The sequence below is a fragment of the Vanellus vanellus genome, assembly GCF_965231255.1.
Source record: "Vanellus vanellus genome assembly, chromosome: 5".
Taxonomy (NCBI): domain Eukaryota; kingdom Metazoa; phylum Chordata; class Aves; order Charadriiformes; family Charadriidae; genus Vanellus; species Vanellus vanellus.
This window is the reverse complement of record NC_138910.1, coordinates 78,152,317-78,179,351: the sequence shown is the minus strand read 5'-3', so window position 1 is coordinate 78,179,351 and position 27,035 is coordinate 78,152,317. Positions and strand designations below refer to the sequence as shown.

Below are 27,035 nucleotides of genomic sequence, written 5' to 3'. Positions count from 1 at the left end.
GCTCATTCTGTGCCTGGCAGAGACAGACGAGCATTTATATTTCGCAGCTTTAATACAGAAGGATCATCTTCAGGGCAAAAGAGTAGTTGTGATTCATCCGCTTTTTACCCTTACTGCAAAGTCTTCTGACAGTAAGGCCAAAATATGCTAACTAAAAAGGCACTCTTTGTACCATAAACACTAGGCCACAAGGAACTGGACAGTGGCCATCAAATCACTGCCTTTTAATTTTTCTCTCTCATCTATATTTCTCTAAAGATTTCTGGTAAGAAGGCAGCTGACTCTATACAAAAGCCAGAGGCATTGCCAGTATCTTGGTGGTTTCATGCATGCCATATTGAATCTAACTTTATTACACAAGAGAAAAAAAAAACCTTTCAATTAGGCAAAGATGTATTTCAGTGTCAAAACACCAAGGAAAGAGGTAAAGGGATAGAGTTCTACTGCCGAGTCACTGCTTTGAGTCCACGACTGGTTAGCTGCAAATACGCTCCGCAGCCATCGAACATCTTAGCTGCTTACAAGGAAAACAGTTTGGTCCTCAGCAAGCAGCCGGGTCCAGATCATGAACTGTCCATGACATCCCTTGATAACCTTGCTGCCAGTCAGAAGTCAGAGAACAACAAATGAATGGACTGTGAAGATTCAGCTCTTTTCACCGTTAGAATACTGTCTCTAACAGTAGAGATGTAAGCTATACGCTGAAATTTAAAGCCTTTTTTTTTATGGAGTACGTCCTGTCAATTGAGACTGATCATATACAATTCAGGAAGGAATTTAAAAAAAAATCCCTTTGATGAAGAGGCCATACCCAGCCAATACACTACTCCGAAAAGCAAGAGCTGTCACCTAGCCTTGCCCAAGGATGGTCTCCACTAAAGCCTGGGCTCAAACTGTACATGTACAAATTTGGAACTTTTGAAGAAAAGGAAGGTAAGACCACAGCACCTTAACACACCCCTTATGTACAGTATGGTGGCTAACAACAACCATCTCCTTCCTCTGCCTTTCCAAAATCCTCCGATTAAGGGAACAGGAGAAAAAAAACCATCCAAACACGGCAGGAAGGCCTTTACTAAAAGGTGCATTAATTGGGTAAGGCAAGCCAACGAAATGATTAATTTGCCGCTCTCCTTCAATATTATGTTTACACAAGTTGATTATAGCACTTAATTACTAATTCACCCGGCTCACAAACAAGAGTGCTTTAAATTTTTAATGAGATGAGGGAAGGCAACATTCCCGAACTCAACAGGGAGAAGTCATTTTGTTTCCTCTTTTGATTTCCCAAGTTATTACCATTTCTAAGGAAAAACCTATCCCCTCCCTGATCTTTCACTCGGTTCTTGCTTTTGAAAATATGGAAATCAACAAGACGCTTGCATTAATTTCAATCCATGACTTGACAGGTAATGCTTTGGAAGAGGAATAGAGGATCAGATCATCAACCAAAGCACATCCATTGAAATAAACGGAACAAAATTACACCAGAGACTGCCTGATCCAGAAATGGAAATGGGCTCATCCCCTCCAGTTCTGTCAGCAGAAATGTTGACTATGTCCCAGTACTACTTATGGGTGTTCTTATGAAATGTTGTCTACTCACACTTGCCAGTTGGTCCATTACTGAGGTTGTGGACTAACTGTTGCACTGAAGAACTCCTTTACTGTCATGATAATCTGTGACATTTTCACTGTTAGGTGGCAAATACACTGAATATCGCACGTTCTTCCTGGCTGATCTTTACAAACCCTGTGTTATCAGTGGGTTTTGTGATTTGATTTTATCCTCTATGCTATACCACCCAATAACTTCCTTAGACAACTGAGAGGATATGTCCATTAAATTAAGCATAATCAAGCAGTGCACAAACAAAACTCTTTCGACTTCCTTTAGTACAGGGTTGTAAGTGAATCATTTCCCCTGCACCATCGTAACTTCAAAGCCCTGTCTGCAGTGTATACCCCCCTCATAGTACGGCTTCTATGTCTGTTCTCTTGAAGGTGAGCCAGGTGATCTTGATCCACATAGCTTCCAGGGCTGCTTCCAGGGCTGCAAATTGTACCTAAGGGGTACTTCACTTGCTCAGCTGCTACTGCTGCTAAATAATTCAACTAATCTACATTAGGTAATTACCTAACACCTCTTTCTATAGAATCCAGCTTATTTTTATATATCACCAATCCGCGTTATAAAAACAACGAAAAAACTTTTCCCTATCTTTTTGCAGGATATACCACCAACTTGCATAACAACCAAAACTAACAAAGAAAAGACTGCACCTCTCTTAAAAGTCAATTTTATACCTAAAAAATCTTGTAGTCATGTAGACTCTGATTTCTAGCTCATTGTTTCACACCGATAATGATTACAGAAAGCCGATTACAAAGTTACCAGTAAAAGGTATTATAGTAAACCATATGAAGTTTCTTTTCTTCCATATCAACCAGTGAGAATGACCCACGTTAAGATAGCAAATCCAAAATAAATCTGGTAATCTGGTTTCAAACAGGTAATTTTATTAATTGCTTTAATATGCAATTAAGGAATAGGCAGTGGGCTGCAGGATTTTATAAGGCAATAATCCTGTTCCCTGGTGTACAGCTTTGTCCCAAAGAGTAGGTTATCTGAAAAAAAAAAAGAGCTGGATGACTGCCAAATCAAACAGCACCTTCTTCCCATTTTCAATTACATACAAGTGAGGCAGAGTAACGAGGATATACTGGAAACTTTGACATTTATTTATTGAACATTTTTACTGAGAAGGAATTGCTGGCTTGCTAAACCGGAAACTATATTTTTACTACAGAAACAATCACATAGAAAACCACAGTCCTGCTGCTCAGCATGAAAGGAATGGCTAGAACCAATAAATTGACCCATCTAAGCCAGCAATGTTAAGGTTATTTCATTCAATGCAGCACATATTTCAAAAATCCCAAACCCAAAAATACAGCGTGTATTTCAAAAATCTTTATGTCATCCTATTTTACACAGCACTGTCTTCCGTGACCCAGCCAGGCGGTGTTACGGTTCACAGGCACAACAATCGAGACACCAGAAAACCACTAAAAGAAAAAAGGTGTAGCGTTTGTAGGGGCAAATGAAAAGATAACCCAAATTGAGAGAAGAAATTCAGATTTTCTCCCCTTTCCAGAGATTCTAGAGACTAAATAACCAAAAGATGAAATGGGGAAGAACTCACCACACTGCATGTTCTGTGTTTTCTTTTTGGATAGACCAATTGTTTTAATTCAGTTTTACCACAGAGGAGAAAAACACAGAGAGAGTAAATGAAGAGGAAAATAGGGAAGTCAACATTCTTTGAAGCAACAACATATGGTGACCAGGCATGAGAGATGGAGGTTATAAATCTTTCCTTGATAGAATTACCTAAAGATGAAATTGCAGCTTCAAGGGGCTTGAGCTTTTAAAACCACACTAGCATCTAGCAAATTAACCTGTATGGTTACAAATTTTGCAATAACCTTCATTTCCAATGCTTCTTTGTAAAGGCTCAGCATAATGAGGAGGTTTTGGTATTAATACAGATGTGGTCAATAGAAAGCATGAAAAACTTTACTCCACAAATTACTCAAAATATGAATAAAAAGATATGAAAATCAAGAATTAGAATAAAATACTGCATCCTGCAAATTATCCTGCTGTAGTATAGAGAGGAAAAGGAGGCAGGAGGTGCGTTCGTGCTTGTTTCTTTGTGAGAAGAAACTTATTTAGGGATACCAATGGATAGAGGAAAAGCTCTTTAGTGTTCTGGCCACTATGACCAACTGCCCAAGAAAGCGAAGGGTAAGAATCCTGTTGTCTCATGTACACTTCTGACTGGGTTCACCATACAGCAATACGTAGGTAAGCAAGCTGCCTGTCCTTGGAAAAACCATCCTCCTCTGAAGCAGATAATTTCCCATTTCCAAATCCCAGGGACAGAATGCCATGAGACTAAGCATCAGGATAGTACAGAAGCATGAGAATAACAGCAACCACCACAGCCACATATTTTACCCCTAAGAAAATACCATCCAATTCCAATGGTTGGAATTTAGCTCAACGGTTAAGCTAAATAAAGCCTAACTCTAATTACTATATAAGGTTACCATAGAGTTGGGTCTTCCCTAGATGACCCATGTTTTCCTTCCTCTATTGAAAAGTGATGCCCTGGGAGACTTTGAGGATCTTCTGTGTGTCCGGATTTTCTGAGTGAAATCACGCCGGAGCAGTGCTCTGACCTGGCTGCCCCATGCCCCAAACCCCTACATTGACAGAATGTGTGAGCAGGTCAGCTCGAACCCCTAAGGCACGTTACACCCCCAAAGCATCAGGATTGAACCTGCAGACACAAGAACAGCCCTGCTCCGTAGGCTCACCAGCTCCCCGAAGCATCGCTCGCTGTGCATGTACTGTACAGCGCACACACACGTACTTCCATGTGATATTCCCTGGCAGAAGCCTGGCAGCGCTACCGCTGTTGCTTAGCGCTAGTGGGTTTTACGGGTCTGTTCAGCAGCCGGTCCTTTTGTTAGCAGAGCATGGTAAAACCAGACTAAGATTATCAGGAGTGATTTTGAGGGATCCTGGCTTTGGGTGCTATTTCCAAGCTGTCCTCAAGATGCTTGAGTTTTAGAAAATGGAGAACAGCCAACCTACGAAAACCTGATAGCTTTTAAGTGTTTTGGTTTTCACACTGAGTGGAAATGGCCAAAAGTAATTCTGAGAAATGTGACCAGTCACTGGGACAAATACAGTAAAAATTCCCCTTCAACCAACCATAGACATAAGGAAAGAGGTTATTGGTAAAAAACCCACAATTTTCTCCTTTACTATTAGACTGAGCAAACAAAGAGCTTTGGAAAGCACAATTAAGCATAAACCATCTATTAGAGGACAGGTAATAACCTCTATTATTTGCAAAGACTGCAACCGTGCTAAATGTTTGCAGCAGCACCTCTAAGAAAAGTTTGTTTTGGAAGATGCGCTAGAGAAATAAACGCAAGACAAATCTATATGCACTTACACCTCCCTGCCCCCCAAAAGACATTTATTCAGTTTCTTGTTTCTTGATCCCATGTAGCTGAATTCTTTTTAAAATATTTTTACAAAATCTAACATATTTGCTGCATGATACAACTGATATTGCCATAGGTGGTACCTCTTAAACGACAATCTGAACACACGCTAAGCCAAAACACTTAGTGGGTGGTTTCCTCACACTGCAGTGATTTTGTGGCACCCTGGATAGGATTCAGGGCCTCACCCGGCTCCCACTGACCACCACAGGCAGTAAGAGGGAACGAAACTTCCTACGAAAGCCCAGTGGGATGTATAATAGCAGTAGCTTCCAAACGATTTTCCCCTTTTCCATTTCAGAGATATCCCAGGGAAGCCCATGGGCTTGACCGGTAACTCAGTGGAACCAAAGGAAACTCTCCCGCTGACCAGCAGAACCCTTGGAACCAAACCTTACACAAAGAGATGCTGAAGCACTGAAAAAGGCAGAGGTCGCGTTTGGGAAACCAGACTCCTTGCGCGGTGCTGAGGCACTGGACAGCAATTTGTATTTATTATTTCTCTTCCCGTATGGGCATTAACTTCCTTGATTCAAGCAGAAATGGGAAGGGAGCACAAGGAGCCGTGAAGTCCGGCTCCCGACAGTCTCAGTAAGCCCTTAGGAAAAATTTACTCCAGGGAGACCCACAGAACCTGCACTGTGGTTATGATAAGCAAAAACCATTCCCATAACCAAAGAGGCAGGTACATCCTGACATATCGTAACAGTCAAAGAGCAAACGCTTTAAATTAAAGAGTCTGTGACATGACTGGTTCAAAGGATCTAGTTTCACTGAAGGAGCAGGTTATGCAGACTGACATGTATGTATGTACGTATAAAATACACATATCTGTTCTGACATTACTGGATATGTTTTTGAAATATTTTGATACATAAGGGCAGGGATAAAAACTAAAGATAAATGAATACACTAAGATTATATAAAAAATACATTACTGAAAACTTTACAGCAGTAGTTTTTACTAATGCTTATGAAGACATACTTAATGAAATCAGTTTTGAGATGTTCAGTTAACGCATAATAGTGCAAAACATCTTAAACTTGGAATGAAATATCTGTGTATTTGAAGGCACGTTAGCAGGAAAGTGGGAATTAAATATGAAGTCCTGTCACCAAAAGCTGCTATTGAAATTACATTTATTAAAACAAGTTCTCTTTACAAGCACTGGAGTTATTAAATAGAGGTGTATATTGTACTATATATTTGTTGCAGTGGGATTAATTTTAATGGGAAAATTCTTATTAAAGGAAAAAGTTCTTCCTGCTAACCTATACCACACTGTAGAATATTCACAACTGGAAATTTCACATTTTGAAAAATGCCAAACACGGCCCAGTTCCTCAGCTTATGTTGAGCTGTTTATCGATTCCAGCGGAACTTTACCGTTTAACTAGGTTGAGAAGCTGACCTCCCTATTCATAAAGCACATTTAGATACATTTTTGTGCAAAATTTCAACTACAAATATCTGATGTGCCTGATGTTCTAAAGAAAAATCAATCTAGGGACCATCTTGACAAATAATTCTGTCCAACTGGATGCAGCATGATGAGAGAACATGTCTTATACTGGTGGAATTGCCAGATGGGAAAACAGGATTTTGGGCACAGAGACCCTTCTTCAGGTTTCTTTTATAGTGCTGTTGTTTATATAAATGCAGCTAAGTCATGCTTTGCCTGATGCACTGAACATAAAAGCCTAACTGGCTACTTTTACAACTGTCAGTGGATTGAAATAACATGAATACACATGAAGTTCCCTCCTCATTATTAACTCCGCATTCATTGTGGGCAAGACAAGAGGTGTAGGTGTGTTATTTTTTACTGCATAAATAGTGGTATGTTGTTTCTTCTGTTTAACATTCCTCAATACAAAGGAAGGAAAGCAGGACAAATATAACTGAGATGAAAGTATGACCTTCTTGCAGGATCAGAGCCTCGCCAAATTCCCTTTTTTGTCTGCAAAATTACATGGCCTAACTTCATAGGCAGCAGCTTCTACCTGCACGTCCCTACACTCAAAAGACAACTGAATCTTCAATACAGCTAAATAACATAGGGAGTTGAAAAGAGGGTGGAGAGAAAGCAACACTGGCTCTTGTCCGGCTCTGCAGAATGTACAAACTTTTCCACTTGAATTAAAGTCACGTACATGGTGCCAAATGTCAAAGTGTAAGATGCACTAAAACTGAAAAAAAACCCCAACCCCAAACCCAGGAACTGCATACCTGTATAGATGCAAAATCCCCAGAAGCACAAGCTCCAAGAATAGCAGCACCCACTAAAACAGACTCCACTTCTTTGGACAGGACAACAGGCTTGCCTATACAAGAAAAAGCCATGCCTCTGTTAGGAAGAATACAGCAGTACCGCACTAGCGGCACAATAAATAATTAAAGCAGAAAACAAACAGAAAAAAAAGGAATCAAAAAGGACTTGAAAACCATATTCACCACTCTATTCAGCACTACAGTCTACTGTAGATTAATGTAAATCTCTCTGCTCTGCTCTTCCAGGCTCCAAGAAAAATGCAGAATTTAAATAAAATTATTTCAGTGAAATATTAATGCATAAAGCATACAAAGAACAAACCCCCAGATCTTTGACACTGCCTATTTATCTCGAAGGGCTTGGTATAGACCTGTTACTCACACCCTCCAAACCCACGTGCCTATTAAAAGTTGACCTCGAGGGGAAAACAGGGTGGTACCCTTTCGTTTTTTTTGCAATGAACAAAAAAAGAGATTGTTTGTGTTTGTTTTTAAATATATAGCCAACAAAGCCAGTCTGGTTTTGCTGGAAGACATGAAAATATGACTAGTAAACTTTCACAAGCTATGTATGAAATAATAAGAGAAATCTTGTCTTCCAAATTGTGCAAGATACTCAAAACCAGTATTAAAACACTGGAAAAACAAACAAACAAACTCTGAAGTAGAATTAAAAATTACTGTTTCATCACCCATGGGTATTATCATGAACATACCTTCCCTCGGTTCACACAGTTTTCTAAGACATGTACTGCTAGTGTAGAAACAGCAAGAAAAAGACTAATATATAAATAAAAATCAGCCTTTCTCAGTTCTCCTTAAAAATCCAAAACAATAGCGTAAGTCTGAATACTTTTCTAGCTGCACTTTAGATGCTTATCCTCACTAAGCCAAAAAAAAAAAAAAAATTAATATTCCTACAGTATTAGGCATGTGTCTAAATTTCCATTACTGAGATAATTTCATTCAATGAATGATGATGCAAACACAGTGGTGGGAGGAGGGCTTCCTTCTGTGAATAACCTCAATGATATTATGCCCCAAAAAGTGCTGCTCCTGACAGCCAACAGATTAGAAGGGGGTGAAATTTGGAGGAAAATCTAAAGTGAGCCATGAACAAGCCCTACGGAGGAAAAGACAAATAAACACTTTCCAAAATGAGAAATAAAATTATCTCTATATGAAACAATTATTGATACAAAGCAAATTCACCTCGCACCCCAGGCATCCAGTTACATTACGCTAACTTTGCTCTGTTCCATCAGCGCAAAGCTCCTTACAACCGTCTTTCAGTGAGTGACAGAAAGGTGCCGCAGTGGTCTTTATGCCATTTCTTCCTACAGTTGGCACAGGCAGAGCGACAGGGATACACTGCGACCTTGTTGTTTGACTGCTGGAATGACTACTAACAGCGAACTAGTGTAATTACAGCGTCCCTTAAATTTCTCCGACCAAACAAACCCACCTTAAAAACATTAGCGTAGGATCAGTCACCTGAGCATTGCTCCAGCTCAGACGGACCACAGCTCAGGACTGGGGTGGACTTGGAATAGAAAATCTAAAAATCCAGCTTACAGCTACACGGCCGTTTGCCAGGCGTTGAAGCAGTAAGCAATTTTCAGCGTGTTCTAAAATTTACTGCGCGCTTCTTGCATTGTCTGAATGAATACAGAATTCTTACCAGGCAAACAAAAAGATCAAGATACTTTGTAAGTGGCCTGCAAAATTATCTGTTGGATGTCTGCATGGCTGAGTCATGGGCATTTGCAGCTAACAATAATATATTCAGATTTTTTTCTTTTCGGGAAAGAATGGGGGATTGATCCTGGAATGTTAGTTATTTTATCTGATAGGCTCTAATGAGTTCAACATAACCAAGAGCATTTCAGTGAGATGAACTCTGACATCTCTTGTCAGTCACTGATTTTACAAATGGGGGAGAACTCCAGACTGCAAAAAGGCCTTTTTGTACTGAATTGTACTTGGCCATTAGTTACAGTCAAAGAACTTCTGATTACATTTTAATCAGAATACCTTTTCACAGATCTTTTCTTTTACACATCATGAACCAGCATCCCAACTCTACGTGTAGCTGAAATTCACCTAAATCATTTGAATTCTACAAGGAAAGGCACGGACTTGACATCATTTGTCACAAACGGAAAGCGTCACTTTGACTACAATGTATTTAGTGAATTTTAAGGTCAATAGGCATTATGCTTTTTGCTTCTCCGTCTTTGTTTTCACCTCAGGTAAGTACATCAAGCATATTTTCGTCTTCCCTCCTGCATCAAGGTTATGAAGTGTGGTGTGATGTTAGGGCAAGTCAGACCTCCAGACCAAATGCCCCAAATCTGAGCCTTAAACTTTATTCATGACAGCTCAACTGGTCTTAATTTGAAATACACCCAAAACACACATCATTCAAAGTGTCTCTGAAGTCCTTTACACTAAATTTTGTTATTTTTTCCACATTTTTTAAAGTACATTCAACTGACTGACAGGTGTGCCGAGATGTCCAAAGCACACAGGCTTAAGGGAGAGCAAAAACACCGTGCAAGCCTGGGACCTCCTCTTGTAATCAACTACATATCCAGGACCTTCCACCCAGCAGGAATTGTACAAAACGAACTGCAACACCATGCAGAAGCAAGAATCCAGAAATTGTCCCCTAAACCATATTAATGATACAGACATGGAAACAATTCAGAAAAGAATTGCTGTATATCATGGATCCGATGCCCAGCATGAGCAGGATGTGTCAGGAGAAGTCCGATTCAAATAGGATGAAGCTAACAGAGGTTTTAGTAAAACACATCTTCTGCAAACGGTCACAAAATGTACTGGGCATTATCCTTGCCTAACGAACTTCTTGTAATCTGACTGAAGGGAATCATTTCTATAGAATGTTTCCAAAAATGTTTTAAAATCTGAGAGTGAGAAACATCTCTGACATGCAATTTATACATGTTGGTTTTAACAAATTCCATACAAAGTTTTTATATTTATTCTATCTGCAAGTCTAAGATCCACAGATTAGAAATCACACCGGAGGTTTCTCCAGAAGTCTGTTTTCTAACAATACGACATATGGAGCTTTGTTTGCACCGCATCTCTGCGGTATTCAAAATGCCTTTAAATTTCAGGAAATCCAGTCTTGCAGGAAGTAACATTTCATTACACACTTTTTGGCCAACCAGCAAAATACAGTTCTATATAAAGAAAGTATTTGTTTTTCCAAAGACAAAGTATTTAGCCACCTAAAATAAAGTAGTTTACACTCCTTTCCCCGCACTTCCTCTAACTTACCAGTAATGTCAGCGTGCATCTGCACAAAGAGAGGGTTCTTGCTCAGCCCACCGCACAGAAACAGCGTGTTGATATGATGCCCTGCAGCCTGCATAGTTTCCAAAATATGCCTTGTTCCTAACTTCAAAAAGGAAGGGGGGGGGGGAAGCAAAACAAATAAACAAAAAGAACAACCCAGATGAGCACAGGAGAGCAGCCACAGGAACAGATCTTAAAGCACAATTTGCTAAAACGAATGCTACTGCTAAAAAGAATGATACTAACTGCCCCTACCGGTACCCTGAGGGCTGGGAACAGACCTGCTGAACTTCCAGCCAGGAACAGGCATTGTAATTAAGAACTACAAAAATCAAACAGATGGCACAAAAAATTGGGAAATACACGGGCACAGCGTATTGCAATAAACATCCTGGGGCTGGCCGAAGAAGTGAAAACGTACCAGTATACAATAAAAGGGGGAAACAGGGAAGTGCCGACAAGGGTGAAGATGGGGATTACGAGAAGACACAGAAATGGACACCAGGAAAAATTGCCGGCAGTGATAAGCAGCTGTTTGTGACCAAGCGCAGCAGAGAACGGAAAACATTTCCAGATCCAGAACTAAAACCTACATGGCAAAGCCATCCCCACCAAAACCTTCTATTTACTTTGTATAACAGCATCTGAAAATCACTCTCAGTAAAGAGATTTCCCTTCTGAAGCCAAATAGCAAAACAGAACAAAAAAAAGGAGCAAATAAAGACCTGTATTTTCTGTCTTTTCAGCAAAAAGGAAAACCTGAAGAATTTTGTATTGGCTTAACTATTTCTCTTGGCCTTTGCCCTACGCAAAATAAAATGTTCCATTTTGCGCCCGGATTAATTGAAACATCTAAAATGTAGGCATATTTTTAAACTTTTCGGTTACAGTCTCCATTCTGAGAAACTCAAACTAGAACAGCTCGCTGTTCTGCTTCGCGTTGCCATTCTAAAAAAAAAATCTTTTCTCTTTTTGTTTGCTTTGCTTGCCTCCCACTACTCACTGAAGTCAACCTTCTCCCTCTTTCCTCTTGCAAGAACATTTTCCATTTCTTTGACAAAATATTTGTCCAAAAGTAATTCCCAGCTCTTTATAATACCTCGGAAGTTAATTTTGAAGCTCGGACTTGACAAACCGCCAAATTCATGCCAAAATTTTGCGCTTTGTAGGTAGATCCCCCACAAAATTCAATCCAGTCAAAGCTTTCACGAACTGTCGTTTAAGTTTTATTTATGCTACGCTGCAAGTTCATTAAGAGGTCTGTAGCCTGCAGTAAACCCCTCTGCAAATAAAAGCTACCGAAAATTGAAGCTAGCAGAGCGTCATCAGACCGGAGACGTTCGCTATGAATGACTGGCACCGCGCTGGACAGGCCTTCCAACGAATTTGGGTTTTTCAGGCAAGCGGTTACGAGGAACTTTAGCAGCCGCAACCCCAGCTGACTAAATCCATCGCTTCCCTATTGACACAGAGGGCTAATTTCCAAATCACACAGCCACAATTTTAATTATGGAAAAATAAACTGCTCTAAAAAGAGTCTGTCTCCTCAGAACGGGCTTGACGGCCACAATTATATCTCTGATCGTGTTCTCATCCGCCTAACCGTTGCATCGCAGTTTTGCAATGAATAGTTAAAAGGAAATTCTCTTTCGCTACTTCTGAAATTCAAATTTATTAACAACTTCTCTCGCAACATACACACGTCAAAGACCCTGAGAAAGAACGTGCTGTGAAAATTATTTTGTGTTTACCTGCCTGGAAAATTGTATTCACACAGCAATTTAAATTAAAGCCAGACCCATTTCACTGTGGGTGGGGGGGAACTAATTTAATCCTGGATTGGAGAAAATGCAAATTGAGGGTCTTCAAATGCAAATTTTATATAAAAAGAAAAAAGCGTCTCCTGCTGAAAAGAAAACTAGAGATTAACATTCTGTGAGCAGGCCTACACTTTCTACCGGATTTTTACTTAGGTTTGAAGTCTATCTTGCACCCATTGAAGACAGCGAATGGTACAGGACTGGGGCTGTCCTGAACAAGAACTGTTTCCTTTAACAAAAGTGAAGCTAAAATTGGGAGTGACGGAGTATGGGAGGAAAATTAAATTTCCTAGGTATCCCATTCGCAGTCAGTAAATATATCGAGTCAAAACCAAGTCTACTCTGTCTACTTATAAGTTACTGTTTCGACAGTGTTTTAAGAAAAATGAATTTCTGTTAACTTACAATGAAAATTACTCTATGGCCTTTTTATATAAAATCTCACTATCAGCGCCATTAGCTACCAAAAAGATACGCAGATGCTGAACTTAGTGTTCAACACAGTATTTGTGTCTTACGATAAAATTTGAGTTGTATCATATAATGAGATAATAGGTGACTTTCCCAGGATTTCCAGCGGAGAACGTTTCCACTTCGTTAGCACGATATAATAACGGAGCACCTGTTCAATAGTGGAAAGTTTCTTTCAGGGGGCAATATCAGTGGCTGGCATTGTTTAAACTCTCCTAGACATTCCCATTTAAATGGACGGATTATACTGAAGCGTCAGGTAGAACCAAGCTACATTCAGCTTAAAAAGGATCAAAACTCACAACAATGAATTCCAGGCTGGGGTTAAGTTCTCGTTATTTGCTGAAGAGGGAGGGTTAACAAATATGATGTACAATTCGCAGTAAATTTACAGCAGCCGCCCACCCTCTATATCCCAGATGGCTGACCCAGCCTAGCAAAGTTGTTGTTTAACCAGTAGAGGAGTTTGGAAGTTTTCCAACTGAAGTCAGGAAAACTCCCCAATTCATCAAACTGTTAATGTTTTGCAAAAACACCTCAAGTTCAACAAACTTTTTGAAAAAAAGAAAAAAAAAAAATCACAAAAAGGATGTCAAAGGAATGCCGATTTCAGTCACCAAATGCCTGGGGATAGCACGCCCCATTGAAAATACCCTGCACCAGGGTTTCAAAACAACTTATTTGACCCGGGTTTTCACTTCAAAATAGTACTTCTGGTGCACTGGAAATCCTGGGTTCCAGAGAAAATCAGGGCAGAAACAGAAAATCAGTATTCCAGTAAGATTACCCATCTCTGCACGTCAGCAAACATCAAGGACGTTTTCATAAAGACGGTCCCTCTGTCTGCTTTTACAGAAACATAGCCACGGGTTGGAAAGGCGACGCACGAGGCAGCGGCTCGCCTTGCAGCAGGGAAAGCAAGGGAGGAACGAGATCTGGTCTGGTCGGTCTGTAGCGTTACGAACTGAATCACAGACCCACTCCAACTCGCTGTGGTACAGAGTTCTGACTCATCTAACAGGCAAGCGGGGGAAATCCATGGATTTAGGAACAATCTGAAGCTGAGACATTTTAGGGGAGCGCAAGTTCCTTCACACAATTGCCAAAGCTTTTTTTTTTTTTTCCACTCTCTCAGCTTCCCTCTGACAGCCCATGATGTTAACGCTGCCCCATATAGTATCAGCCTCTTTCCTCACATCTGCTGTAGAGGCAAAAGCTCCATTTACAGAACTGCCATGAGAAAACTTTTCAGGGGAACATTTTCTCCGCAGCCTGTTGATTATCTTACAGTAGGGAGTAGTCACCAATGTGGATAAACAGTATCTTGTTCCTTTAAGAAGTCCATTAAGTGAATTCATCTATTATTAGATATCTGCTTAGCAGAAGGGAATGATCAGTCTGCCCCAGAACACGAGACAATTCATTTATTCTTTTATGCACTTAAAATGGCTTACAGCAATGGCTTGAATCGTAGCCAAGTAGATAAGGGCAAGTTCATCCAGACCCCGAGACAATGTTAGTCCAACAACCTGTGCAAAGATCAAAAAGAAAACATACAAATCCAGCCAAAGTAAAATGCTATTATTTTCTACGGTTTCTTGTTGTAACAAGTTTTAAGTGCTAATTCTAAGCCCTACTTTTGTGAGCTGTACACATAATGTTATGTTAAACATGTTATTCCTGATCTGAGGAAGAACCACATAAATTGTTCTTGCCCTTGCAAAGAAATAAAGAACAAACAGCATATTGTATGGGATTAGAGATAGATTAACTCTGACAGTTTTATGTTATGACTCAGATATTGCTCGTGAATGTATTTAATGTAATAATATGAAAATGCTATTACATAAAAATAACTTTTTAAAAGCATTTCTCCCCCTCCCCTCCAAGCACCCTAACACTGAAACACAATGAATAATTAAAGGCTATATCTTAACCTCCTTTACTCTCCCATAAATCAATACTGCACTGTAGTTACTCTCGATTCATATCAGCATAGGCAAGACCTGAATGCAGCCATAACTGCGGCACAAAAAATGTGTTGCTATTACCAGTCTTTGCATACAGCCATCATACCAAGGAAATTCTGATTCTGCTGCAGCATATAATTCTTTCATAAAATAATACAGGCATTATTAGGGCCCCAAAATGTACGAGCCATCTATTTTTTTTTAATGTTTCCCTCAGTTGTGGCTTAAAACATGTTGCAGTGCTTATGCCTACCCTTTCCTATCTCAGCCTCAAATACAGCAGATTTTGGTGCTGGTGAGTAGCTTGAGATGCTCACTTCAAGGACAATATGCCATTTTGAAGTATATTTTTGCATTAAACACCAGGTATTTTGATATCATCAAATTATACCCTTATGATATTCTCCTGTTACAGTTCTGCACAGTAACATCCTGTCTTGGGACCTCGCCAATCTACCACCATCAAGTTCACTGAAGAGACACATCCAAACATTTAAAGATGGGCTGAAAATCGCCCCAGCAGAGGTCCTCTGGTGATCTTCCAAATGCTGCTTTTTCTGCTCCCAGACTGCAATGCTCCCAAAATGTCTTTGTACAGAACATAATATTTCAATCCCTTTAAGTTCCAAAAGTAGCAATTTTAAAACCACAAGCCACAATCAGATCAGGTTTACCTTTGAACCACGATGTATGAAGCACCATGGTTGGATATTTCCAATCAGGAGCGCATCTATGCCCATTTTTAACCATAAGCAGGGGAGCTTTTCAGTTTCTGTTGAAATTTACTATCTTCTAACTCTAGCACAGCACATTTACTCAATGTTTAAATCACGCAACCGCTCCTCAGAATATTTCATTCCATTCCCAGATTGGCATACCCAAATTTGTGTTGGAATTCATTGCAAAAGAAATGCAAACTTCAGCAGACAGGTGAGTTAACAACAGCAAGCGCTGCTAGTCAGTGCTCTGAAATGTGATTTTTAGGAAAGGTACTGAGACACACACAACACTCCTCATATGTTTAGACAATAAATGTGACTGTAGTGATATCACAACTACAACGATCTCCGGTTTTCTACTGAAACATTGGCACACTTCGAAATGCAGCAAGAAACCCAAATCCTATGGGATAGTTTAAACAGCTAAAGACGAGTATGCTCAAAATTGAAAAAAAGCTCCTTCCAAGCCTTTTTTTGTTTTTTTCTTTTTACCCTGTATTGACCTTTTTGCAAAGACAGGCTGTTTCTTACCATGCCCTTTAGTGTCAGATCTGTTAAGGGAGATCTGTTACCATGGAAATCTGGCCAAACATGTAAATCAACAGTGAGGAAACCCACAGGCAAAGATTTCTTAATCAGGTCCAGGTGACTGTTCAAGTATGTATATATACTGTGAGCACTAGAAGAAAAACAAGTTGGAAAAAGAGGGGGGGAGGTTATTCATCAAACATAAAACATTTCTACTACCATCAAACGCAGAAAACCCATCGAAGAACGCCAAATCCCAAATTGAAAACAAAGGGGGCGAAAGGCAAAAGCGCGTGCTCGCCAAGCCCATGGCATCGCAGGCTGCGGGCAGTGGGGATGGCCATCTGCACCGCCGTTCAACGGCCCATCTGAATTCCTCGGTTTCACGGGATGAGGGGAGGTACTGGCAGTTTGTGATCTCGAGTTTGTACATTGCCTCTTACAGGTCCCTAGACGAGCCAGAGGTGGTCGATATTTGGGGGGCTGATGCTGCTTCTCTCCAACACAAAGGTGCTGACACTGCGAAAGAGAAAGCTAGAGAAAAGAAAGCTGAGAGAGAGGAATAAGGAGGACTCCAGACAGAAATGAAAATCGAATTCCTTTACAAATGTTTAAAAATTTCTCTGATTAATCAATAGCATTGGACTTACAGCTTTCCTTTTTTAAACCATAATTGTTTCAGTGTGTGTTATGATTAAAATACGGCACTAAGGGTGGAGGAGAGAAAGCAAGTGGCTGCTATTTTAGGGAGGAGCCGAACACGGGCCTAAATATGATTGTATCTAAGTTCAGATACTACACCCAACTCCACAATATCCAACAGACTTTTTCCTGGACCAAGAGTAATCTTAGAACTAATGGTGAATTCTTCAGTGCTTTGGCTTGCAGTGACTCTAGTGACATTCCATTTAAAAAATGTTGCAATTATGCTCGGAATATTTTTTCAAACGCGCATACTATCATAAACAGATTCATATATATTTTTCAGCTCCTCGGAAATCTCCAAGTAGGGCATTTAATTCTAGACATGTGGGTCAATAATAGCATCTAACCCTAATTACAATTGATTAGTCATTGTCTCATCCACTGTAGACCCGAACAGTGATATTCATTTAGCCTCTACATGTATATTCAATCATGCCCTAATGAGATCCCTAAGGGAATTTGGCATATGCTTTACTAGTTTGACTTCTGACCTGCTAGCAGCTGTATATTTATACTTTGCATTCAACCGTTCAGCTGCATGTTTTTTCAATTATACCTTACCATGTGTATGCTATCAGAGGATATCATTCAAAATGAAGTACACTTGGAAGACATTAAAATAACTAATTCACATCATTATTCACGTACTTTAAAATGTACTTTATGTGTCTTCCTGGACCTGAATTATGATAATTTTGAGGTCACAATCATTTTTTCCCCCTTGTTGTAAAAGTGGCCCTGTTTTCTACATCCCTAAAGACTGCAGTATAAGCAGTACATGCTAAGGACAAAGTCATTTTATTTCCAGTCTAAATCATAGCTTGACTGTTGGGAAGGAAAAGAAAGGAAAGCTTCACTCAACCACAGACCTACCAGACACCCCAGCTTCTATCTGATCTCCATCCTGCTCGATTACCCTCGCAAGGATTAGCCATTCGTGCAGCTCTGACAGAACACAAGGACTGTACAAAAGAGGCTGAAGTTCGGCCAAATATATTTAAGACCCACATAACCTGGGAATTACGGGGTTTTTTCCCACCTTTTACTTTTTTTTTCTACGTATAGATATGGGTTCAAGGCACTACATTTGGGCAGAGTGACTGGCAAAATCCTTCAAACACTTGCCAGTTCCAGCTTCTGCCATGTATGTGTTACACCATCAGCTCTCTGGAGCTTTTTCTATTCAGTTCTGTGAGAAGGTATCAGTAGCAGCTGGATCTGACTTGCAGAGTTGAGCACAAGCCGTTGCTATTAAAAAGGAACTATGTTGAAAGTGGAGAATAAGAAACCAATGCAAGTTTGCTCAGGGTTATATTCATATTTGGGACATAACTTCAGAAAGCAGGATTCTGTTCAGGAATCCTGGAAGATGCCAGCACGTACCTTTCAGGAAAAAGAATTATAAATTTTAGATTTCTAAATCTAAAAAAAAAAGGTTCTAAAACATCCAGATGTACAGAGCATTGCTAAATATGATTACTATATTCTGTTTGAAAGAACCCAGAATCGCTGATAGATACCATGCCTGTAACTTCTTTTTCAGGAGACATCTCATTAGATGGGGAAATGGCATCAAGAAGTGCAGGAAAAGAAAATTCTGTCCCAAAACAAAGCGCTTCACTAAGTGCCAAAGGGCATATAATCTTCACTGTCAAACAGTTAGATACGTTTTTCCTCCAGAAGGTTAGGAACTGTGATTCTAGGAAACAGAAGTATTTAAACAGAAGTATTTAAACTTTAAAGCACAAATGATCACAGTATTTCTTTTTTATTATTACTTTTATTTCCTACTCTAGCTTACCTATACAGCAATTAATGTATTAGTGATGGTTAGATGTCAGACCTGCACAATATAGAGACTGGAGAGCAAAAGTGCTACATCCACAGTAACTTCTGCAGCTCACTGAATTGCATGAAAACCCTCAAGTTTTGTTGCTCACAGAGTATGCCAATTAGTTAGACCAAGTAAGAAATTTACAGCTGTCCAGAAAATCCTTGTGTAATTCAACCCTCTCTTCTTCCAGTAAAAGCAGGGAAAGGAGAACATCGGAATAGTACTGGGAGGGTTGCACAAGACTGGTCTTCAGCACAAGTGGTCAGTGGGAGCTAGTTTCTGGCAAGTCTGTCTAAGCCACTCGCGCCCTAACAAGTTACCACAAATTACTGAAACGGTGATAAATGCAGCTGGCAAACTCTGCCCCTGGTCTAGGCAAAGGTGCAGAAGCCTGCCCAGCGAAGCTTCTGAGATCAGCTGCTCCACAGGCAGATTGCCATTGCTGGACCTACTTATTAGCAGTGTTGGGAGCCTGGGAGAAAGGAAAGACAGGCGTAAGAAGGGAGAAATAGGTGATAGGCAGCAGCAAGTAAGAGACAGAGATTTGTGACCTCAGATGCTGTTTTTTAATGATCCAGACATACATAGGCTTTTTGCCTCTACAAAACCAGCCTAACTCTTCACGGTGTTGCACCTAGCATGGGGAGTAAAGGTAATATGCAACTGCACACATAAGTGTGGAATTCTCATTCTGTTTTCCTTCAATGACAATTTGCAATGGCTGAACAGATATAAATTCCTACACCCACACAGAGTATATAGTAAATATAATAAACCAGATTCTCTGAAATATTCTGCTGAGATTTCCAGCAAGTAATTTATCATCATCACCAGTAATCCCCCAAAACAAGACACTATGTTCTTATTCCGTATATGACTTAATTTATGTAAACACATAATCCAAAGCTTGGACCAACACTGTTCACTAAAAAAATGCCTTGCACTTGCATAGCTACTGCTACTAGGCTCTATAATAAGGCTGAAGCTCATGCTCCATGTGTAGAAAGAAATGAAGAAATAAAGAGAAAAATTCAGTTCAAGTTGCAAAGTTCCTGATTTTTGTTTGTTCAAATTAAATTTTTTAAATGTAATGAATATTTGAGAAGGACAGGGGGAAAGAGCATAGGGGGAATTAATAAGAAACTTGTTTACTAAATGTATACCTATCCAAACATTTCATTAGGAGAGTAATATCTGGAAAGCATTATAAAAATACCATCGAGCAAATTAGCTGTATAAAATGTTATCATCCTTTTTATAAAATATCATAACCCTTTTTATCGATGCTATCCTCCACAGTTTTACTAACTGCAGGAGACTCAAACCCAAAGTTATGACACCATACACTCAGATAACATGGAATTCTATTCTTGATATTCTGTATTTAGTGTCCTATTCACACCACAATCCAAGCTTTTTGCACTATGAAATTAGTTGTGGTCGGTCAGTTCAGTATCAGACCTGGTACAGACTAGCAGGCTACTCTATATATAATTTTTCCAACAACAAAAATATGGCTTATCCTGGTATAACAGACTAAATTAATTGTTTGTCTTATGCTTGTGCTTCATATGTGGGCACTGGAAAAATGTCCTGGAAGCCAAAAGATCAATCCTTATTCCAAACATACACAGATGCATTTATTTCCTGATTTCCTTTTTTAAAGAACGACAAAGAGAATTGTAGGAAGCACGAATCTGTTTCATATTGTATGAAGTCCAATACATTTCTGGGAATCCCGGTGAAGTTCTTGACAAAGAAGTAAGGCATTGGGCACTACAAAGCATGGAAGGGTCATCCAGAGAAACCAGGTAGCTTTCCCTCTCCAGGGAGGACTTAAAATAACTAGATAACTGCATGCGCTTAATTTATCTCTCAGGACTGACCCTTGCCTTTTAGACCAGGGTGATAAACTGGAGATAAAATGCCAAGTTTGCTGTTTTTTTCTTTAATCTAAGGAGGAAAAATAAATTAAAAGAGAATCAAATTTTCATCCAATGTGCCTAACTGTTCAGCTAGGATCTCTCTGGGAGTGACATGAACCATCTTAAAAGGAATCCAAGCCAAAACAGCTTGAGAAAGTCCAGATCTGACAGAAGCGTCTGGACTGTCTTCATCCACTTCTAAAGCAGACCAAACTAAAATTCCACATCACACACAGCCTCCTGCTCAAGGAATGCTGGAGCTACCCCCAATTCACTCCTACATCTTAAGTTTCATCTGAAACTTCATCCTGGGTTTCTCTGTTCTATTCGTGCTGCCACACGGGAGTTTTGCATGCAGTGGCTATACCTTCCTTTAGATGACTGTTCCAAAAACATGCAACAATAGATTCCTAATTAAGCTATATCTCATCCTTGGAGCTTAACGGTGTCACCTACAAATAAAGACACATCATTAGCCCAAGGCATAAAGGTCTGTTGAACAGGGCTGATGCTGTGGTATCAAGAAATACCCTGAGCTGCATATAAAAGAAGTTGAAAAGCAGAAAGTTAATATCACCGCTTAGGTACGCCAAAGGTATCTAAGGGGAGTTTAAAGCTTTCATCTTTGAGCAATCACCTGGCAAACCTTTGTAAATACTTCCAACCCACTATCAGAATGTTAATTCCCCTGTTTCAGAATAAGGATACATCAGTGCAATTCTATGCTGCTGGGAATACAGTGTATCATCAATTTGTAAGGCAGGTATGGGATAAAGAAATAAGAACAGTGACCTGGCTGCAGCTTTTGACTGTAATTCCGGGAAGGCGACATGGCCTCGGACCACATGATCTATCTGAAAAAGAGAAAAGCAACATTTTTGGAATGATTACATCTTAAAACATTCGGCCTCGGAAAAGGGTAACGCAGCGTCATAACTTTAAAAAGGCAAGAGAGCTCCTAAATTACTCATGAGGTGTTAAGTCCTAGAGAAGCCAATGGCAAAACTCCCACCGACATTACTGGACTCAGGATTTGGCTTTAAAACAGTAAGAAAAAAACAACCAATGCTGCACCAAAATGAGGGAAAATGCTAAGCGTGCAGCTCCTCAGTCAGAAGAACAAGCTGAAGGATGACTTTTTTCCTGTCCAACACTGTCTGAGAGCATGTCCTCTAATCTCTCCCATTCTCTTGCATGACTGCCCTCATCGGAATTCTACCAGGAGCATCTTCTTGGCCCCCATCCCTACTTCTTTCTATATCACACTGTTAAAATAAAATACAAGGTGTGTTGTCATCCTGATAGATGCTCCATATGTTCATTGCAGGAAACAATATGTATAACCTGACAAGCAATTATTGCTATAAAAAAAGATCAATATAGGCTCTGTCTATACTAAATTTATAAATCATTTGGTCCTTTCACTTCACAGTAGTTACCATTATTCACAAAAAAAAAAGCATCAGGTAGAATCACACAGGCTTTTAAGACAATAATTCAGCAGGTTTTGTGGCCCCTTGATAATATCCCATCAGAGGTGACAGTAAAAGCTAAAGAGGCAAAACTAGAGCTACTCAAGAGCACTGAGTCTATTTGGCAATACCTATTGGCAGCAAACCACATTAGGTATTTAATTTTTAACAGCATGAGTCTAGTCCTTAACCAGTGTTGCAAAACATACAATGAAGCGCACACATCGGAACATAGCAATAAAAGTAACACATGCCTATTCTTTCCGAGATTTGCATCAAAGACAAAACTCAAACACGTGCAGGCATTAGGGACAAAGCTCAGGCCTGAATTTCGCAATCTTGCATAATCTCTTTAGAACACAAGAGTAGCTCATAAATTCAGAAATAAATCTATAAATAAATATCACATATACGTGTATGCTATGAAAACACTTTACACCAAAATGTTACAGAAGTTATGAAGTTAGACATTTAAGTGCCCTTAATTCAAGACATGGCCACACGAGGGTTGCATCTAGAAACCCTTTTCTGCAATTCTTTATTTTACAGTTTGTAACGATGTCATGCCATCCTTTGTCTCTGTTGTGCAATATCTTTGTTCCTATAAGTTCTGAAAATCCAGTGCAAAAGCCCATCTAATACAGAAACAAACAAGCTTTCTCGAAACAAGTAGAGTTCTTAATTCTTCATTTGGACTGTATCTGAACCAGGTTTCAAAATCCGACAGACTTTTTTCACAGCTGTGTCAAAAAAATTAATCAGAGATTTTTAAAGGGAAGTGTATCACTTTTACTTTTAAGAAGTTCAAGAGACTGTTCAAATTTCATGAAAAGAATTCACCTTTGGGCATAGATCAAGCAATGAAAAGAATCCCAAAACATGTCCTTTTTTGTTTTGTTTTGTTTTCAGAAAACTTGAAGTATGAGAAAGTAGGATCTTAAAAAGACCACAGCTTTAAAATTACAAAGACAATGAGTGCAATTTATCCTCCACACAGTGCACATACACTGTTTCCTCCTATGGCTCCCTATGTGTTTTCTGTACACACAACCTCAAGAAAACCATGAGATATTCTCAGAATGTTTAAATAAGACAGCTTCCCTAATATACCTAACAGTACTTAGAGCTGACTTTTGCTATGGGTCGTAATAAGACCATACATTTTTTCCAGCAATTGCTTTAATGACTCAGGAACATCTTGTTCTCTGGTACCAGAATGAAAAGGAATTTTTAAATCATCTTTCTGAAATGCCCTTATTCTCATGGTACCACTCTCGGCCAGCCAAGAAAAAACACTGACTTGCTGTATCCTCTCTAGAGTTCAGTGTCTTTCCCTACTTTGGATTAAGTACATAGAGACTTCTCCTCTCAAAAGTGTTCTTACAAAAAAATGCACAAGATTTGCCATTTTCATTTGTGCCGTTGTCACAAGCAATAATTAAATTTTACTTCTGGTTGTAGCAGTTACCTATAAAATGGGACATTTTGGTTCTAGCCCCATCTTGACCCAAAAAATTTAAAGTACACACATCCCACCTGCTGAGAGAGCGCTTTAGCCATGAGGCTAAGGATGGGTTGGAGATGGGATGGGAAGCGGAGGCTGCAGGAGAGGAAGAGGGATGACTCTCCCACTGAAGCTGTGACACTGTAGAGAGGAATGTCAGATTCACGTGGCCAAGGAGAGAGCACGGGAGGGAACACCAATTCACAGCTCAGCGCTCAGGGTGTGTCTGGGCTTCCCGATCCAGGATTATTTCTGTTTCTCATTCAGTGACTGTTCCGTGTGGTATGTATAAATGCAGTGATGCCCAATCTACTCCTTCCTGGACACGTGCTCTGATCACTACGCTTTTAAAAAGGCGGGTGCTGCTAGCTCTGAGTAAGGGAGCACTTACGCCTGCAATTTGTGAAAGACCAAAGCCACCTGTATGTTTGGTGAGCTTACAGAGGACACTACCCACAGGACTGGGCCCACCTCCTGTGGTTTCTCAAGAGGAACTTGGCACCTCACCCCTAAGGGCAGTCAGTATTTCTACAGGCTGAGCAGGGAGACACACAGGGAGCTTTAGAAGCTTCCAGGGTTAAGCAGCCCCTAAGGTCTCGCTGACACTTTTGGACTCAAGCCTAGATATTGTTTCACACATCTAGCCTTTCTTTAAATTTGCCATCGGTGTTTTAGTTCTGACTGCCTCCCCGTAACTAAGAAAATTCATTTTTTGAGAATCCAGTCTGGTTTTAAATTTTATGGATAAACTAAATTAACCTAGTATAGTTAAGACTCTTTGCACTCAAGGAGAGAATTGAGGTGACAATATATGCAGTACCTATCTAGACAGGATATCATGTTAATGTATTACTATTCTGTCCATATACTACATCTTTCGTTTATGCCCATCAATGAGCACAATTGTTCTATATAACACAATATCTATAATTTTCTTTATCTCAAAGTCTAATGCAGCCTCCTGCTAAAGTAAAGAATGAATGCCTATCTGCCTGTGAAATAACAATAATCATCACCACCATCATAAAAGGAAGACATGCCCTTAGTGCTCTGCCCCATATATAATCCCCTATCAGAATGCAAATGAGTGGTTTGTAAGAACTAATTGTTCATTGCCTTCAGCAGCATGGCTTCTCCTATGATCTTACGGAGGTGTTTCAGGCAGAGCTCTGGCTGAACGGACAGCGAAGCTATCCCGAATGACAGCAGTTGGGGCACAACTCCCATCTTGGAGGCTGTTTGTGTCTCCAAACACTTACCAGTTTTCCTGTAGCACTTTGACCTCCTTCATTCAACCACAATCCAGGTACCATTGCAGAGAAATAAGGTCCCCAAACACCAGGCACAAAAATGGGTGTTTCACTGACCTGGAAAAGCAAGAGAAAGCTCTAATGAATCTAACCACCTGTCAAAATGATTTGGCAGCTATCAGAGTCCAATACTGAAATGATTCCTGCTCCTCCACTGGAGTTACCAACATGTGTGGAGATGCATAGGCAGGGATTTACTCTAAAGAGAATGTGGAGAAATGTGTCGCCCATCTGTATCAGTTTTAGGTGAGATGACATAGCTGCAACCACTGATCGCGCAACTGCCCCCACTCACTCCCGTTTACAGAACAACTGGGTCTGGCCATGAAGAAAGTAAGAAATTTCAGGCACAGGAGCTGTATTTTACAGAGAGAAACTACCCCGTTTCTCCAGAAAAACGCCTTACTTAGAACGAACAGTTGGATACAACACTCTGCCTGACTGTCATTGGAAAATACAACCGATGTAATCAGCAACAGGTGTTTACAGAGCACTCATCCTGTATGGCTTCAGAGTTGAGAATCGAGGGGGAATCCTGCTGACAGAGGACGGCAAGGTCCCCCGAGATCTGCCACCGACTGCCAAGGCTTGCAGTGGAATCCCAAGCTCCAGTGCTCTACAGCGCTGTCAGGAGAGTTAGGCGCCTTGGGTAGAAGCTGCAAGCTTGGGCTTGGGTTAGCCGACAGGAAACATTTGCCTGGGTAAACATTAGATTCTGCCCCTTACTTAGGTTAGTTAGCTTTACCCAAACCACTCCTTCCTTCACACCTGTGAACCCTTTCATCAAAGCAGGTATCTAAGCACTACCATCCAAAAACTGAACAGGACTGTATTCTACGGCTTGCATACAAATATAACACCCACATATACAGTGATATCCAGCTCCTATGCAATATTTTTGTGGTTAGACCACTCAGGATGTGGGAAACACTGGTTCATTTCCTTTCTCTGCTTCAGAAGATGCAAATTACCAGTTTTTAAGGGTGGAGGGCATTTTCCTTCCTTTTATAAAGCTGTTCCCCTTTCAAAAGACTAGATAGACTTTCTCGACTTCCTTTCTGGTCCAGAAACAAAGCGTAAGGAGGTATGCTACTGAGTGTAGCAAGTAAGGAACAGCACACGATGGGGAATGAGGCAGTGGAACTTGGGTCCTAGTACTTGCTACAAAGACTAGTTATGTATTCTGCACTGGTTGAACACATCAATAAATCTTACAGTGGGGGCTGGAGAAGACATGTCATCCATCCCCTGGCAGGCTACCTGTCTTCTCTTGGAAGCATGATTCACGTTTTCTCTTCCAGGACCAACAGAGGTATATACATTCGAGGTATACAAATTTCACTGGGAAAAGAGGACGGCAGTGCAGTCCTACACCATCACATGATGTGTGAATACACTTCCCACTAGTCCATGTTAGTGGGAAGGCAAATCTGCAACCGTTGTTCTCTAGAAGGTGGGAAGTTCTCCAAGAGGAGGAAACAAGAGAATTCCCTAACAAAATAAGTCTGTATGTTTGCAATACTGGAACAGCAAAAAAGAAAGGTCTTAGTCAATGGGACAATGTTTTTTTTGTATTTAGAAGTTGCTCTTCATTAGCAAAATTCTAGACCCATTAAAGGATGCTTGAGGTTTGCCATTGACTTCAATAAGGCCTGGATTTCACGTCAAAATAGTTTTGAGGAGGAGTAATTAAAAATTGAGGCGTGTTCCTGTTAAACTCGATGCACATTCTCCCTATATTTAAACAGGCCAAACTTTAAAGACAGTTTTTGCTAGCGACTAGGGAATATGCTCCAAGATGCAGTTTACTGGCATTTGTGCATCACACATGTTTAGTAAATACACCAGCAGGGAGGTTGCTGCACAAACAATAGTCTGCTCAAGCCATAAACTCACAGCTGATTCTTGTCATGAAGTTAAGTAGGAAAACAAAACAACAAAAACTGGTTTCTCAAAATACAGTACCACCGTTTCAAGCAATCCTGATTTCTCTTAGGAACACATCTAACAAATACGAGAATCTTGCTTGGTTCTCCCCTTTTTGCTCTAACGCGCTGACTTAACTTTCACTAAAGATGTGTGCGTGCACATGT

The 27,035-nt window shown here is 40.1% G+C and overlaps 1 protein-coding gene across 3 annotated transcripts in view; it reads right to left on the bottom strand.

Moving 5' to 3' along the window:
* The window catches only part of FGGY (FGGY carbohydrate kinase domain containing), a 150,780-nt gene that overhangs the window by 22,058 nt on the left and 101,687 nt on the right, over window positions 1-27,035 (bottom strand). Inside the window, exons 9-15 of one of the 3 annotated variants that reach the window (XM_082484123.1) lie at window positions 24,892-24,999; window positions 21,449-21,510; window positions 16,196-16,343; window positions 14,430-14,504; window positions 10,667-10,787; window positions 7,316-7,410; window positions 2,562-2,628 (exon numbers count right to left, since the gene is read on the bottom strand). In XM_082484123.1, coding sequence (XP_082340249.1) covers window positions 2,572-2,628; window positions 7,316-7,410; window positions 10,667-10,787; window positions 14,430-14,504; window positions 16,196-16,343; window positions 21,449-21,510; window positions 24,892-24,999 — 666 coding nt within the window. In that variant the 3' untranslated portion in view covers window positions 2,562-2,571. Of the gene's footprint in view, window positions 1-2,561; window positions 2,629-7,315; window positions 7,411-10,666; window positions 10,788-14,429; window positions 14,505-16,195; window positions 16,344-21,448; window positions 21,511-24,891; window positions 25,000-27,035 lie in introns of those variants that run through there. The other 2 variants (XM_082484122.1, XM_082484124.1) reach the window with 2 other exon arrangements.